The sequence below is a fragment of the Triticum dicoccoides genome, chromosome 1A (genome assembly GCF_002162155.2).
Source record: "Triticum dicoccoides isolate Atlit2015 ecotype Zavitan chromosome 1A, WEW_v2.0, whole genome shotgun sequence".
In the NCBI taxonomy this organism is placed as follows: domain Eukaryota; kingdom Viridiplantae; phylum Streptophyta; class Magnoliopsida; order Poales; family Poaceae; genus Triticum; species Triticum dicoccoides.
The window spans coordinates 119,206,703-119,219,804 of record NC_041380.1 but is presented as its reverse complement, the minus strand read 5'-3'; the positions used below and the strand labels follow the sequence as shown (position 1 = coordinate 119,219,804).

The following is a 13,102-nucleotide window of genomic DNA, read 5'->3' as shown; positions in this document are numbered from 1 at the left end:
GACTCCTTGATGGCTGTTGCCACCTCCTTCACCGCCTTAGTCATGTTGCAAAAGACATTGATCTCCTCCTCCATCAGGCCTCCTCTCTTCCTCTTCCTATCATGGACGGAGTCAAATGGCTTGTCGAAGGGCTTCACGAAGGGCTTGTCAGGGCCATCAAGGACCTCGACGTCCGGGGTCCTGGGGAAGTCTAGCATGGGAGAACCAAGAGGCTCCCCCGAGCTCATGGCATGCTTTCCAGTTGCCAACCCGAAGTAGAAGATGTGATGCATCTGGCTGTAGTTTTGTATGGGTGTGTTGAGGAATTCAGCGTCCCTTGGGTGGTCCTAACAATGAAACACAAGTGTTGTTAGTTACGATTAGGAGTAGGCAATGGTGGACAATATGAAAAGGAAGAGGGTCGTGAGCTAACCGTGACATGGCCGGCGTAGTGCTCTGCCTCTAGAACTATGGAGCAAGTGTTCTCATCCCATGAGGCGTCGCTAAGGTCCCTCAGCTTGGACACTTGGATCCATCGACCTCTTCACTTCCTCAGGTGGTTGTACACCTGGGTGGCAGACACCTCCTGCCCATAGAGCTCGAACACCTGCTTCGCAACGGTATTTAAGTGCACCTCCTTGAAGCCCTTGTTAGTCCTAACTCCACTAGAGATGAGCTCGCACATCTTATTCAGCACGAACGTGGACATGAACGGCTGCCACTTCATGTTGTTCGACCTACCATCCTTCTTTGCCTTCGTCATTGCTATCTTAAGTGCAGCGGCAACAGCAGAAGCAGGAGTTGGCTCAACGAGCATTACTGGCACCTAGAGGGAATCAGACGCGAACACCTTTGAATCAGGTGCCATCTCGGGCATAGGCTGTGAGTCCTCGACAAACGACGGAGCAAACTGGCTGTTGGACGGGACAAGGGCCTGACTAAGATTTTGCGTCTGCGTGGTCATGTCCTACAATCGTAGCATGCATTGACAATAAGCATAGCACACAACATAGCGAACAATCCATGAAATCAGGAGCATACATGTACATGGTTCATCACTATCATAGCAAGCACATGCTTCATCACTATCATACTAAGAACATATGGTTCATCGCTATCATACTAAGCATACCGGACAATCTATGAGCACGAACATACATCTATAACAAACAACATGCTATAAATGGACCACCAATAGCTACAAATCACAGATCTAAGCACGAACCAACACAAGCACAAGGTTCAACTTCAAACTCTACTACTAATCTAGCCTACTACATGCTTAAACATCTAGCCCTACCACAAATTGCAACCGCAGCATAGCAATCAACCATATGAGCTCACAGATCAGACCACTAATCAACCATGCATCTAGATCAAACCCTAACTGCAGCTCAGATCTAACTAGAAGGGATAGAGAGAAAGGGTGATTGAACTCACAGAGGCCATGACTGCAGCTCGAGGACGAGGGGGCGGTCGTAGAAGATCAAGAAGATCAACATCGGCCGGTGAAGGAGCGCCGACGCCGTCGACTGCCGGTCGATGAAGATGCGCCGCTTACCTGCTCATCGGTGCCGATGCGCGTCGGCGGGAAAGCTCGAACGGGGGAAATGATGACGGGAGTTAGGGCGGTGAGGGAGGGGGCTAAATAGGGGTGGACTCGGCGGGAGGTGAGCCAAAATCCTCTCGCCGATTTTTCGGCGACGCGGGCGAGCTCGCGCCACCTCCCTGGTCGCACGAGGAGAGAAGCGCGTCACCCTCCCCTGCCTCGCCCGAGCCAGGCTCACGAGCTACTGCCGATTCGAACGTTTCCCCTGGGTCTGGCCTGGACGTGCTTTAAGTTCCGTGTGATGTGGATCGCACAGTAAACGCACGCAACCAAACCGGCCAAGTTCTTTCCGCGTGGACCAGGCTGGCCCATATGCAGGCAACCAAACATATCCCTAGTTGCAGAAGAAGCAGGCTGATGCTATTATTAATTTAGTTACTTTTACTAACTTGCGGAGCTTGTGGTGCTACATAAGGATTTAGCTTCCAGGCACGAAAATGACGAAGCTTGAAATGCATCGAGAGTTTGGTAGAAGCTTTTGTTCATCAATGGAAAGTATTGCGTACAAATGCCTAGGCTACTCTGCTCCTCAAAGGCCCATGGTAGCTCGATCTTCATTATGGGAAACTCCTTAGATTGCCTGGAGCTGATCTTCTTGGTATTTGATAGGTTACTTTGGTGGTAGCTTTTGATGCTGCTGCTATCTATGTAGGCTACTATTCATTTGTAACCTATTAGATGCTTTTTGAACCCTGCGAGAGATTCCAAAGGTTGAAATAGTTCCATCACAATTATTTTTGATTGCAGCCGAGAGCTGTTGAGCATTGAGCGTGGTGGTTGTTGCCTCTATTTTAGAGCAAGTACAATAAAATGATGTGAGGAGGCGCTAAAAAATTAAGACAATTTCTTTGCTGAGTTGGAGTGTAAAGAAGAGGTGAAAGAAGAAAAATGGGTCGTAGATTAGTAGGTAGTTGCAGCATGGATTTTAAGAAACTTTGTGAGAGAAGAAGGTGAACCAAGTTGTGATAAAGTCGTAAATGTTTTTTGCTAATTATTCTACGTGTGGCTTACTAAGTTGGTTATATATAATGTGACAACTTCATATAGGCTTTGGCTATACTATTACCATGCTCTTAATAAAGTGGGGGCGGGGAACCCCTTTGATTCAAAAAAAATTCACATAGAGTGCTGACTTAGAGCATGGTTAATAATACAACCAACAATTATCTATAAGGAGTTGCCATGTATTTATAGCCAACCTAATAACTGACATGTATAGTTGTAAGTTTTAAATACTCCTTTCATTACACAATATAGTGCGTCTGCGCTTTTCGAGATCTAAGTTTACCCATACATTTAACCAATGAGATCGACTGCGACGGGAGCAAATATTATACCACTCCCGAGATCTAAGTTTGACCATACATTTAACCAATAAGACCGACTGTGGCGGGAGCAAATATTATACCACTCCCGATATCTAAGTTTGACCATACATTTAACCAACGGGTGCACTACATTGTGAAATGGAGGAAATACGTATTACTTCATTAATAGTTGGCCCACCTTACAATCTCGCAAAGTGACTTGGGGTTTGTGCTGCAGCTGGCTACTAATTTACAGCCTGCTTCTCTTCTCTCTCCTCCAACTAGCAAAATTATATTCCCTTTATATCAAAATATAAGATGTTTTTTAGGCTATTTTAACCTTAAAATGTCTTATATTTTGGTACATAGATAGTAATATTTAAGTCTTTATAGCTTATTTATGTCATCTTATTTTACTTGCTCTTAGAGTACTTCGTAGAAAGGGGAAATAAATTGTTTTCGAGGGTAATGGTGGTCCGACGTACTAAACAAAAGAAGCCCATAAATGACTTATCAGGTAGCTGGTTTTTAGAGCCCAAACCAGGGCCTGATAACAACTAGTTCAACTTGTTTTCACGTGGAGAAGCCCAACCCACCAACCCCTCAAAAAAAAAATCCTAACTCTGCAACTGCAACTCACCTTGCTCGTCCCCGTTGCCGGCGGCAGCGTCGCCGCCGCGACCGTATCCCTTCGCCGGCGGGGCGCGAGGCCCTGACCTTTCCCTCCGCGCCGAAGACGTGCGGCCTGGCCGTGCCACCGCGTTCTCGGGAGTTTGGATCTTGGTTGTCCTCGTAGCCGCCCCCGCATCCCTATTGCTCGTGCAGTCGTGCTCCTCAGAATTCGCCGGCTGCCGGTGTCCCGGCTCGGCCACAGCCCGCAGGTATTGGTTTTTGAGTAACTATGCTTGCGTAAATGGGGGTTAAGTGAAGCACACATGCCGAATTGCTTTTTGATCTAGGAATTGTTGCGTTCTCGAATGAGGGGTAGATTTGATGGTTTCCCTAAAGTTGATGAGCCTCTGATGCTGCCCTTTGATAGAGAAAATTGCACACAACAACAAATTAATTAGGCACTAGTTGCAGCTTATACCGGGTTTGGCAATAATAAACAGTCTGTACCAATTTACACCATGCAGTTGTCGTTTGTGTTTTTTTATGATGGACCAAATATTTCTTAATCATCTTCATATTCCTGTCGCAGACGATTTTTCCAAGTTTGTAATTCAGCACTTTGTCATGTATAATGTCTGGTTTCAGTCTTAGTTAGTACCTTGGTGCCTAATGCTGCAGTTGTTTGTTTAATCGAGTAGGACCATGGTACAAGAACAGAAAGGAGAAACATCCAGTGGCATGTATACTTACAAGCATCATGGTGACAAGGGAGTTGATATCCATGAGATTTTCGTTAAGAAGAGCAGAACCCGTGTTCTGCTGTCATACTGTGGCCTCATTTTACTTCTAGCAATTGTCTGCCGATCATTGCTGGGAAAGGTAACTTCTGTTGTAAATCACTACCAGAAATCAGAAGAGGGCTAAGTTAATGAGGAAAGAGCAGTTTAGTCGATATTTCCTAGTTGTTGGTCCTATACTCGTAAGAGTTAGGTTCATCAGACATTGTAGCAAAAGCTTTAAGATGCCCAATTGTGTATTGTGTTCTAGGAAGTAAAAACACGTTCAAATGTTTTGTTTATTCAGAACAAGTGCACATTTCATGTTTGTATAATTCATGTGAAAAATTTGAAATAAATCATTAGATTCTACGGTAGTAATCAAAGAATATCATTGCTTAGTTGACCACCCTAGATTCATATAGTTTGACATAACTGGTACATACTGTATATTGGTATTGACCTGGTTGAATATTGCAGGAAAAGTTGTGTCTTCAGTCAGTGTGGAGTGTTACCTTTGGAATTCTGGTTGCGAAATGTTTGCAATACAAACCAGTGAAGAAAGGTGAATCCTTCCTCAGGGATAAATTTGTAGGGTCTTTCTGCATATTGTAGACATGGTCTATTGTTGATTTGCACATTTAGATCGCACCAGCATATGATAACCATTCACAGTCCATACTGAAAAAAGTATCAGCAGTATGTTTCTTATCGGGTTTCCCTGTTTCTTTGTGTGCAGAGTCAGTAGTGATAATGCCATCTTTTGGGGTTCAGCTAGAAATACATTTTTGGAGGTATTATCAGCCTCCCTATGCGAAATCACCAATCAATCTTCAAATTACGCTCTTTACTATTGCCCATTCTTGTCACAATCGTACCGTATATTTCCACTCTGAATTGAAAACTGGATCATTGGTGGGAACTATTAGGTTATCTTACAGGTGGGTGTAGGATGATCAGTTTAGATAGTCAAAATGGATGACTGCTTTTAGCCTTTCTGTTGGATGCATTCGCCACCAATTATTCCAGTGTCAACTGACCCAAATGAATTGGGGAATTATACCTTCTTACTTGGCTGAGTGGATATAGGTAGACTGCTTCTGTTAGATAGCAATTCCTCCCTGAACAAACAATCCTCATGTTGTAGAGGTTATTTGTTTTCGTTTGGTGCAAACTAGATAAATGGCAACAAGTCGATGATTTGTATATTAACTGTTGGTTGCTCCGGATCACATTGATAAATCATATAGGACTAACAATTTGGTGATTGCTTTAGCAATTTGGTGTAGAGCAAAACTCTGTTCCTGGTGGGTAAGACTTTTTTAGATGTCAGATCAATTCGCTGAGCAGTGATGTCTATGGTTTTGTTTGCGCGTCATGAACTCCTTGCTTTGCTTGAAGTACATAATATCTTTACCCTCAGAAAGGTTCAAGATTGACGTGAACTAAATCATTTCACTATTAAATCTGCTTCGGTGGTGTCGCAAAATCATAGACAGCTTCACTCAAGGATTTTGCCTCAGAGAGATATGTTTCCTGCAACTTCTCTTTGCTTAGGAAATAGTATCCAGGCAATTGTATTAGACGATGCTGAAAAAAGTATCAACAGCATGTTTCTTATCGGGTTTCCCTGTTTCATTGTGTGCAGAGTCGGTAGTGATAATGCCATCTTTTGGGGTTCAGCTAGAAATACATTTTTGGAGGTATTACCAGCCTCCTTATGAGAAATCACCAATCATCTTCAAATTATGTTCTTACTATTGCCCATTCTTGTCACCATCTTACTGTATATTTCCACTGTGAAGTGACAACTGGATCGTTGGCGGGAACTATTAGGTTATCTTACAGGTGGGTATAGGATGAACAGTTTAGATGGTCAATATGGATGACTGCTTTAGTCTTTAGCTGTTGGATGCATTTGCCACCAATTATAAGTGTCAACCATCCCAGATGAATTGGGGACTTGTACCTGCTTACTTATCTGAGTGGATATAGGTAGACTGCTGTCGTTAGCTAGCAATTCCTTTCCAAACAAGCAATCCTCATGTTGTAGGAGGTAATCCGTTTTCTTTTGGTGTAAACAAGAGAAATGGCAACATCCCGTGATTTGTTTATTAACTGCTGGTTGCTCTGGATCACGTTGATAAATCATAAATCCTATGAGGGTAGAGTATGCTGTAGGCTCAACGGTTTTCTGAAGGAGATTGTTCTAGCAATATCCTTTGCGTCCAAGAAACCAAATGGAGAGGACAGAAGGCGAAGGAGGTGGAGGATACCGGCTTCAAGCTGTGGTACACGGGGACGGCTGCAAACAGAAATGGCGTAGGCATCTTGATTAACAAGAGCCTCAAGTATGGAGTGGTAGACGTCAAGAGACGTGGGGACCGGATTATCCTGGTCAAGCTGGTAGTTGAGGACTTGGTTCTCAATGTTATTAGCCGCGTATGCCCCGCAAGTAGGCCACAATGAGAACACCAAGAGGGAATTCTGGGAAGGCCTGGAAGACATGGTTAGGAGTGTACCGATTGGTGAGAAGCTCTTCATAGGAGGAGACCTCAATGGCCACGTGGGTACATCTAACACAGGTTTTGAAGGGGCGCATGGGGGCTTTGGCTATGGCATCAGGAATCAAGAAGGAGAAGATGTCTTAAGCTTTGCTCTAGCCTACAACATGATTGTAGCTAACACCCTCTTTAAAAAGAGAGAATCACATCTGGTGACTTTTAGTAGTGGCCAACACTCTAGCCAGATTGATTTCATCCTCTCGAGAAGAGAAGATAGGCGTGCGTGCCTAGACTGTAAGGTGATACCTGGAGAGAGTGTTGTACCCCAGCATAAGCTGGTGGTTGCTGACTTCCGCTTTCGGATTCGTGTCCAGCGGGATAAGCGTGCCAAAGTCGCTAGAACGAAGTGGTGGAAGCTCAAGGGGGAGGTAGCTTAGGTGTTCAAGGAGAGGGTCATTAAGGAGGGCCCTTGGGAGGAAGGAGGGGATGCAGACAATGTGTGGATGAAGATGGCGACTTGCATTCGTAAGGTGGCCTCTGAGGAGTTTGGAGTGTCCAGGGGAAGGAGAAGCGAAGATAAGGATACTTGGTGGTGGAATGATGATGTCCAGAAGGCGATTAAAGAGAAGAAAGATTGCTTCAGACGCCTATACCTGGATAGGAGTGCAGACAACATAGATAAGTACAAGATGGCGAAGAAGGCCGCAAAGCGAGCTGTTGGTGAAGCAAGGGGTCGGGCATATGAGGACCTCTACCAACGGTTAGGCACGAAGGAAGGTGAAAGGGACATCTATAAGATGGCCAAGATCCGAGAGAGGAAGACGAGGGATATTGGCCAAGTCAAATGCATCAAGGACGGAGCAGGCCAACTCTTGGTGAAGGACGAGGAGATTAAGCATAGATGGCGGGAGTACTTCGACAAGCTGTTCAATGGGGAGAATGAGAGTTCTACCATTGAACTGGACGACTCCTTTGATGAGACCAGCATGCGTTTTGTGCGGCGAATCCAGGAGTCTGAGGTGAAGGAGGCTTTAAAAAGGATGAAAGGAGGCAATGCGATGGGCCCTGATTGTATCCCCATTGAGGTGTGGAAAGGTCTCGGGGACATAGCGATAGTATGGCTAACCAAGCTTTTCAACCTCATTTTTCGGGCAAACAAGATGCCAGAAGAATGGAGACGGAGTATATTAGTACCAATCTTCAAGAACAAGGGGGATGTTCAGAGTTGTACTAATTACCGTGGAATTAAGCTGATGAGCCATACAATGAAGCTATGGGAGAGAGTCATTGAGCACCGCTTAAGAAGAATGACAAGCGTGACCAAAAATCATTTGGTTTCATGCCTGGGAGGTCGACCATGGAAGCCATTTTCTTGGTACGACAACTTATGGAGAGATATAGGGAGCAAAAGAAGGACTTGCATATGGTGTTCATTGACTTGGAGAAGGCCTATGATAAGATACCGCGGAATGTCATGTGGTGGGCCTTGGAGAAACACAAAGTCCCAGCAAAGTACATTACCCTCATCAAGGACATGTACGATAATGTTGTGACAAGTGTTTGAACAAGTGATGTCGACACCGATGACTTCCCGATTAAAATAGGACTGCATCAGGGGTCAGCTTTGAGCCCTTATCTTTTTGCATTGGTGATGGATGAGGTCACAAGGGATATACAAGGAGATATCCCATGGTGTATGCTCTTTGCGGATGATGTGGTGCTAGTTGACGATAGTCGGACGGGGGTAAATAGGAAGTTAGAGTTATGGAGACAAACCTTGGAATCGAAAGGGTTTAGGCTTAGTAGAACTAAAACCGAGTACATGATGTGCGGTTTCAGTACTACTAGGTGTGAGGAGGAGGTTAGCCTTGATGGCCAGGCGGTACCTCGGAAGGACACCTTTCGGTATTTGGGGTCAATGTTGCATGAGGATGGGGGTATTAATGAAGATGTGAACCATCGAATCAAAGCCGGATGGATGAAGTGGCGCCAAGCTTCTGGCATTCTCTGTGACAAGAGAGTGCCACAAAAGCTAAAAGGCAAGTTCTACAGGACGGCGGATCGACCCGCAATGTTGTATGGCGCGGAGTGTTGGCCGACTAAAAGGTGACATGTTCAACAGTTAGGTGTGGCGGAGATGCGTATGTTGAGATTGATGTGTGGCCACACGAGGAAGGATCGAGTCCGGAATGATGATATACGAGATCGAGTTGGGGTAGCACCAATTGAGGAGAAGCTTGTCCAACATCGTCTGAGATGGTTTGGGCATATTCAGCGCAGGCCTCCAGAAGCTCCAGTGCATAGCGGACGGCTAAAGCGTGCGGAGAATGTCAAGAGAGGGCGGGGTAGACCGAATTTGACATGGGAGGAGTCCGTTAAGAGAGACCTGAAGGATTGGAGTATCATCAAAGAGCGAGCTATGGACAGGGGTGCGTGGAAGCTTGCTATCCATGTGCCAGAGCCATGAGTTGGTTGCGAGATCTTATGGGTTTCACCTCTAGCCTACCCCAACTTGTTTGGGACTAAAGGCTTTCTTGTTGTTGTTGTTGATTGTTCTAGCAATATGGTGTAAGACAGTAAGTAAGACTTTGTTCCTGGTGGGTAAGACTCCTAGAGCAAAACTCTGTTCCTGGTGGGTAAGACTTTGTTGATGTTGGTTTCAGATCAAGTCGCCGAGCAATGATATCTATGTTTTTGTTTTTGTGTTATGAACTCCTTGCTTGGCGTCAAGCACTTCGTATCTTAAGCACTCTGAAAGGCTCAATATTGAAGTGAACTAAATAATTTCATTATTAAATCTGCTTCCGTGGTGTCGCAAAATCATAAACAGCATCACTCAAGGGTTTTGCCTCAGAGGGATATGTTTTCTTTAACTTTTCTTTGCTTAGGAAATAGTATCCATGCTACTGGAAATTTGGTTACAGCTGTTGTTCTCACTTTTTTTTTAATTTGTGATTCTTAGCGGAAGAGTTGACCGTCATTTTGTGCCAATTGGCAAGATTCTAAAGCCACTGCTGAACGAGTGTGTGACACCTGTGACCTGTTACTGGAGCTTGGCGTCGCTTCTGCGTGATGAGGAGGAGCTCAAGCTAGTTTTCCAGGTAAAAATTATGTGTTATCATCTATCACTTAATTGTTCCGACAAAATTTCAGCAATCCAATGAAGCTTTATCGCAGAAATTCCGCCCACCTGTCAAAATGTTGGTCCCTATCTGGAGAGCTCTCTGCGCATTCACAGATTCTGAATGCACAAGCCGGCATTCTGCAGTTTCTAAACCGAACCGTTCAGAAGCGTGACTCTGTTGGCGATCTGGTGTGATTGCGACGGTCGGCAAAGGGGATGCAGTTGAGCTTAGATGCCAAACTGAGCTAGAGGTAGGTCTCACTAATGCGAGGGCCGCTAATTATTGGGGTGAACGCCTGCAGATTTTCAGATGTGAATGTACAGTATACTGCACTTAACAGCTAGTACCGATAGTTCTCAGATGGTACGAACTATCGTCCATGTTCTGAATTGTTCCTTTGGCGACAATGCAGGCCACCATGGGATCTACGCCATCAACCTTTTGGTTTTCAAATCTTGACCAGTGGTATAGTTAGAAGTATTTGGTTGTCTATATGAAAACGATTGCTGGATTCTTTTTTATTATAAGCCATGGTTTTGTTTGCTGAGATTTTTTCGTAATAATATGTTTCTTTTTCTGGTTAGTTTTATGGCATTACTAGTCAAAATCTTGCACTGAGGACAACTAGAAGTCAAATCTACAGTTGTGGACAGGGGAGTACAGTAGTACTGCCTTGCCATTTGAATGTGCACGCTGCTGTTGTCAAAGACAAACGGTTCACATGATATTCGCCACTGACGTTGTTCTCATATATCACTAGTATAGATCAAATCGATCGATGTATGGGGAGATGGAAAGGTTTGTTAAAGAATCATCTGTGTCTCCTACGTATGCTACATAAATGAGAAGAGTGGCATGGAAACGAAATGAAATGTGCACAGACAAGCATGTGAGGAGAGGAGTGCCCCATGCATCGCATATGCAAAGATCCCAATGCAGTCAAACAAACACACCTCATATGGAGTAGGGAGTATCACGCGCTAGCTTGTTGGACTCGGCTAGGGCTTGTGTTCCCAAGACTTGGACACCTTAGCAAATTAGAGCAATTTAGAAATCACTACCATGAATTTGGATACTATAAAATTTTGCTTGAATGAGCTCCCCCGAACACAAATTAAAGCAAAATAATTTCTGGAAAAAGCCTGTTATTCCAGTATTTTCACAAGGTCTACTACGTGTAGAGAAAATGGCAAACAAAAATTAAGTTACATTCAAAGAAGGTCTCAGTCGTTAACGCTAGACTAGTACAACGGCCTCAACCAAAAAACGGAACATTCTCATGCGTGATGGAGCTGTAGTCCGTGGAGCTCGACGCCGCGGCGTACACCGTGGTTGACGACGACGCGGAAGCCACAGGCCCCACCGCCGGCGCTGCCAGCCCCAGCGACCCAGCCGGCCGGTGGCCTCCGGCGGCGAGGAGCTGTGAGGCGTGCGAGGACGGGGGCACGTTGGGCACCGCGGACGCCGCGGCGGCGGCGGCAGGGCGGTACCTGTGCTTGAGGATCTGGGCGCGGACGGCGGCGAGCTCGGCCTCCAGGGCGTGCACCTGCTGCTGCAGGGTGAGGATGGCGCCCATGCAGCCGTAGACGGGATCGCGGAGCCGCAGGTTCGCCTCGTACACCAGGCTGTTGGCCGCGTCGCCGCGCTGGCTCTCGTGCACCTCCTGCATGCATGCGCGTCAAGGTACGCGTTAGCTAATAATATCAGCTGGAGCACTTCGATCGGTTCAACTTGTTGAAGGATTTTGAGCAAAATGATGATGAAGTCACACATCTCTCTCTTAAAAAAAAGTAAAAGAGAAATGCCCTGATGTATACTTGTCTTGAGATGATAATGGGGAAACTTCAATTTGGATTTTGGATTTTGGATTTTGGGAGGCAAACATTTTATACAGTACTTATTGCTGTTTAGAGAGAACTTTTAGCATTTTTACGGAACAAAAGATGCACAAATGCGACTCAAACCATACACAAATCTCTAGTGATTACGCCCGAAACATAATGGAAAAAAGAGAGGAGATCCAGGGGAACTTAGGGTTTTGGATCTGCAAGAACAGCCACTGCTGCCTTGACTTGTGAGTTGTGGCAATACCACAAATGAAATTCTCTTGTTAACAAAGGTTTCCAGAAATACCATGTGAACTAATGAAATACTGCGAGATGTGAGGTATTCACAATAATTATGCTATATCTCATCAAAATCAGTGGCACAAAACCAGTTCATTTCACGAGCTCAGAAGGGATAGAAGTAAGCTATGCTAAAAGTCAAAGAGCAAGCAATGGAAGGAAATTAGACTAAATTAGATTACCAGGAGCATCTTGGAGACGTTGCTCGCGCCGAAGACCTTGTGAACGGAGGCGAACTTGTGCGGCTCTAGCGGCGAGAAGAAAGGCGAGAAGGGGCACTCCTGCGCGCACCGCCGCCGGAGCAGCTTACATGCGGCACATGGGGTCATCGTGTTGAACGACGGTGTCGATCCTGGTCCTGCGCCTGCTGCAGGCAGGCTGCTACTCCTCCGTGCCGCCGCCATCATCCGGTCCGCCTCCGCCGCCGACTCACTCTTGATCTTCTTCCCTACCTCATGGTCTTGCTGCCAGTCACTGAAGAAGAAGATGTATATAGCATGAGATCACCAATTCACCATGGCTATAGCTAGGGTTCCAACTAATTCCATTGCCACACAGCGCCATGCACCATTGACACAACAAAGCTTGAGCAGAGGATTCTAACTAGAGACAGTGCATGAATTTAGCTATTCCTAAATCATTTTTTGTATGATCTAGCTTGGTATTTCGGAAAGTAGTTTTGAGCTTTGAGCATACCTTGCAGTGGACATGAAGGCAAGGGAGAGAGCAGGGGGACAAGGGATGGAAGTGAGGTGCTTTGGAAAAAGTGTCTTCTAGGTTGTGTATCTCTGCCGCTTAGCTTGTGAGAGAGAGAGAGAGAGAGAGAGAGAGAGAGAGAGATGTTGGGAAAAAACGTTCGGTTTTTTTATAACAAAAATAAGTTTGCTGCTGTCAGAGAGATTGTACTGCTAGATGTATGTAGGTTTTGCACCATTTGGAAGGCATCCTGGTGTATGTTGACTTGTTGCAATAGTTAATCAGGCAGCTAATTAATAAGAGGTGTGTGCATACGGAATGATGGAATCTTCTTAGTGTAAAATAACTCTCTATTACTGCCCCCCATT

General features: G+C 45.4%; 2 protein-coding genes across 5 annotated transcripts; one reads left to right on the top strand and one right to left on the bottom strand.

Annotated features, from left to right (window-relative positions):
* Positions 1-3,496: 3,496 nt before the first annotated feature.
* On the top strand, positions 3,497-10,495 carry LOC119365968. 4 transcript variants are annotated; one of them, XR_005175842.1, is made up of 7 exons: positions 3,497-3,776; positions 4,206-4,386; positions 4,764-4,848; positions 5,023-5,077; positions 9,750-9,888; positions 9,965-10,162; positions 10,325-10,495. XR_005175842.1 is itself a non-coding variant. In XM_037631643.1 (6 exons), exons 2-6 carry the CDS (start codon positions 4,210-4,212, stop codon positions 10,082-10,084), a joined length of 576 nt encoding a protein of 191 aa, XP_037487540.1. In that variant the 5' UTR covers positions 3,497-3,776; positions 4,206-4,209; the 3' UTR covers positions 10,085-10,495. The 4 variants fall into 4 exon arrangements, 3 of the variants coding, with proteins under 3 accessions (XP_037487540.1, XP_037487524.1, XP_037487533.1); XM_037631643.1 differs by lacking the exon at positions 5,023-5,077 and adding an exon at positions 5,932-5,986 and having other exon boundaries at positions 9,965-10,495; XM_037631627.1 differs by having other exon boundaries at positions 9,965-10,495.
* A 531-nt stretch (positions 10,496-11,026) lies between these two features.
* Positions 11,027-12,827, bottom strand: LOC119270028 (LOB domain-containing protein 15-like). Its single transcript, XM_037552015.1, has 3 exons — positions 12,735-12,827; positions 12,221-12,512; positions 11,027-11,575 (listed from the first exon to the last, which is right to left on the bottom strand). The coding sequence occupies exons 1-3, from the start codon at positions 12,746-12,748 to the stop codon at positions 11,168-11,170; spliced, it is 714 nt and encodes a 237-aa protein (XP_037407912.1). The 5' UTR covers positions 12,749-12,827; the 3' UTR covers positions 11,027-11,167.
* Between the last annotated feature and the right edge of the window lie 275 nt (positions 12,828-13,102).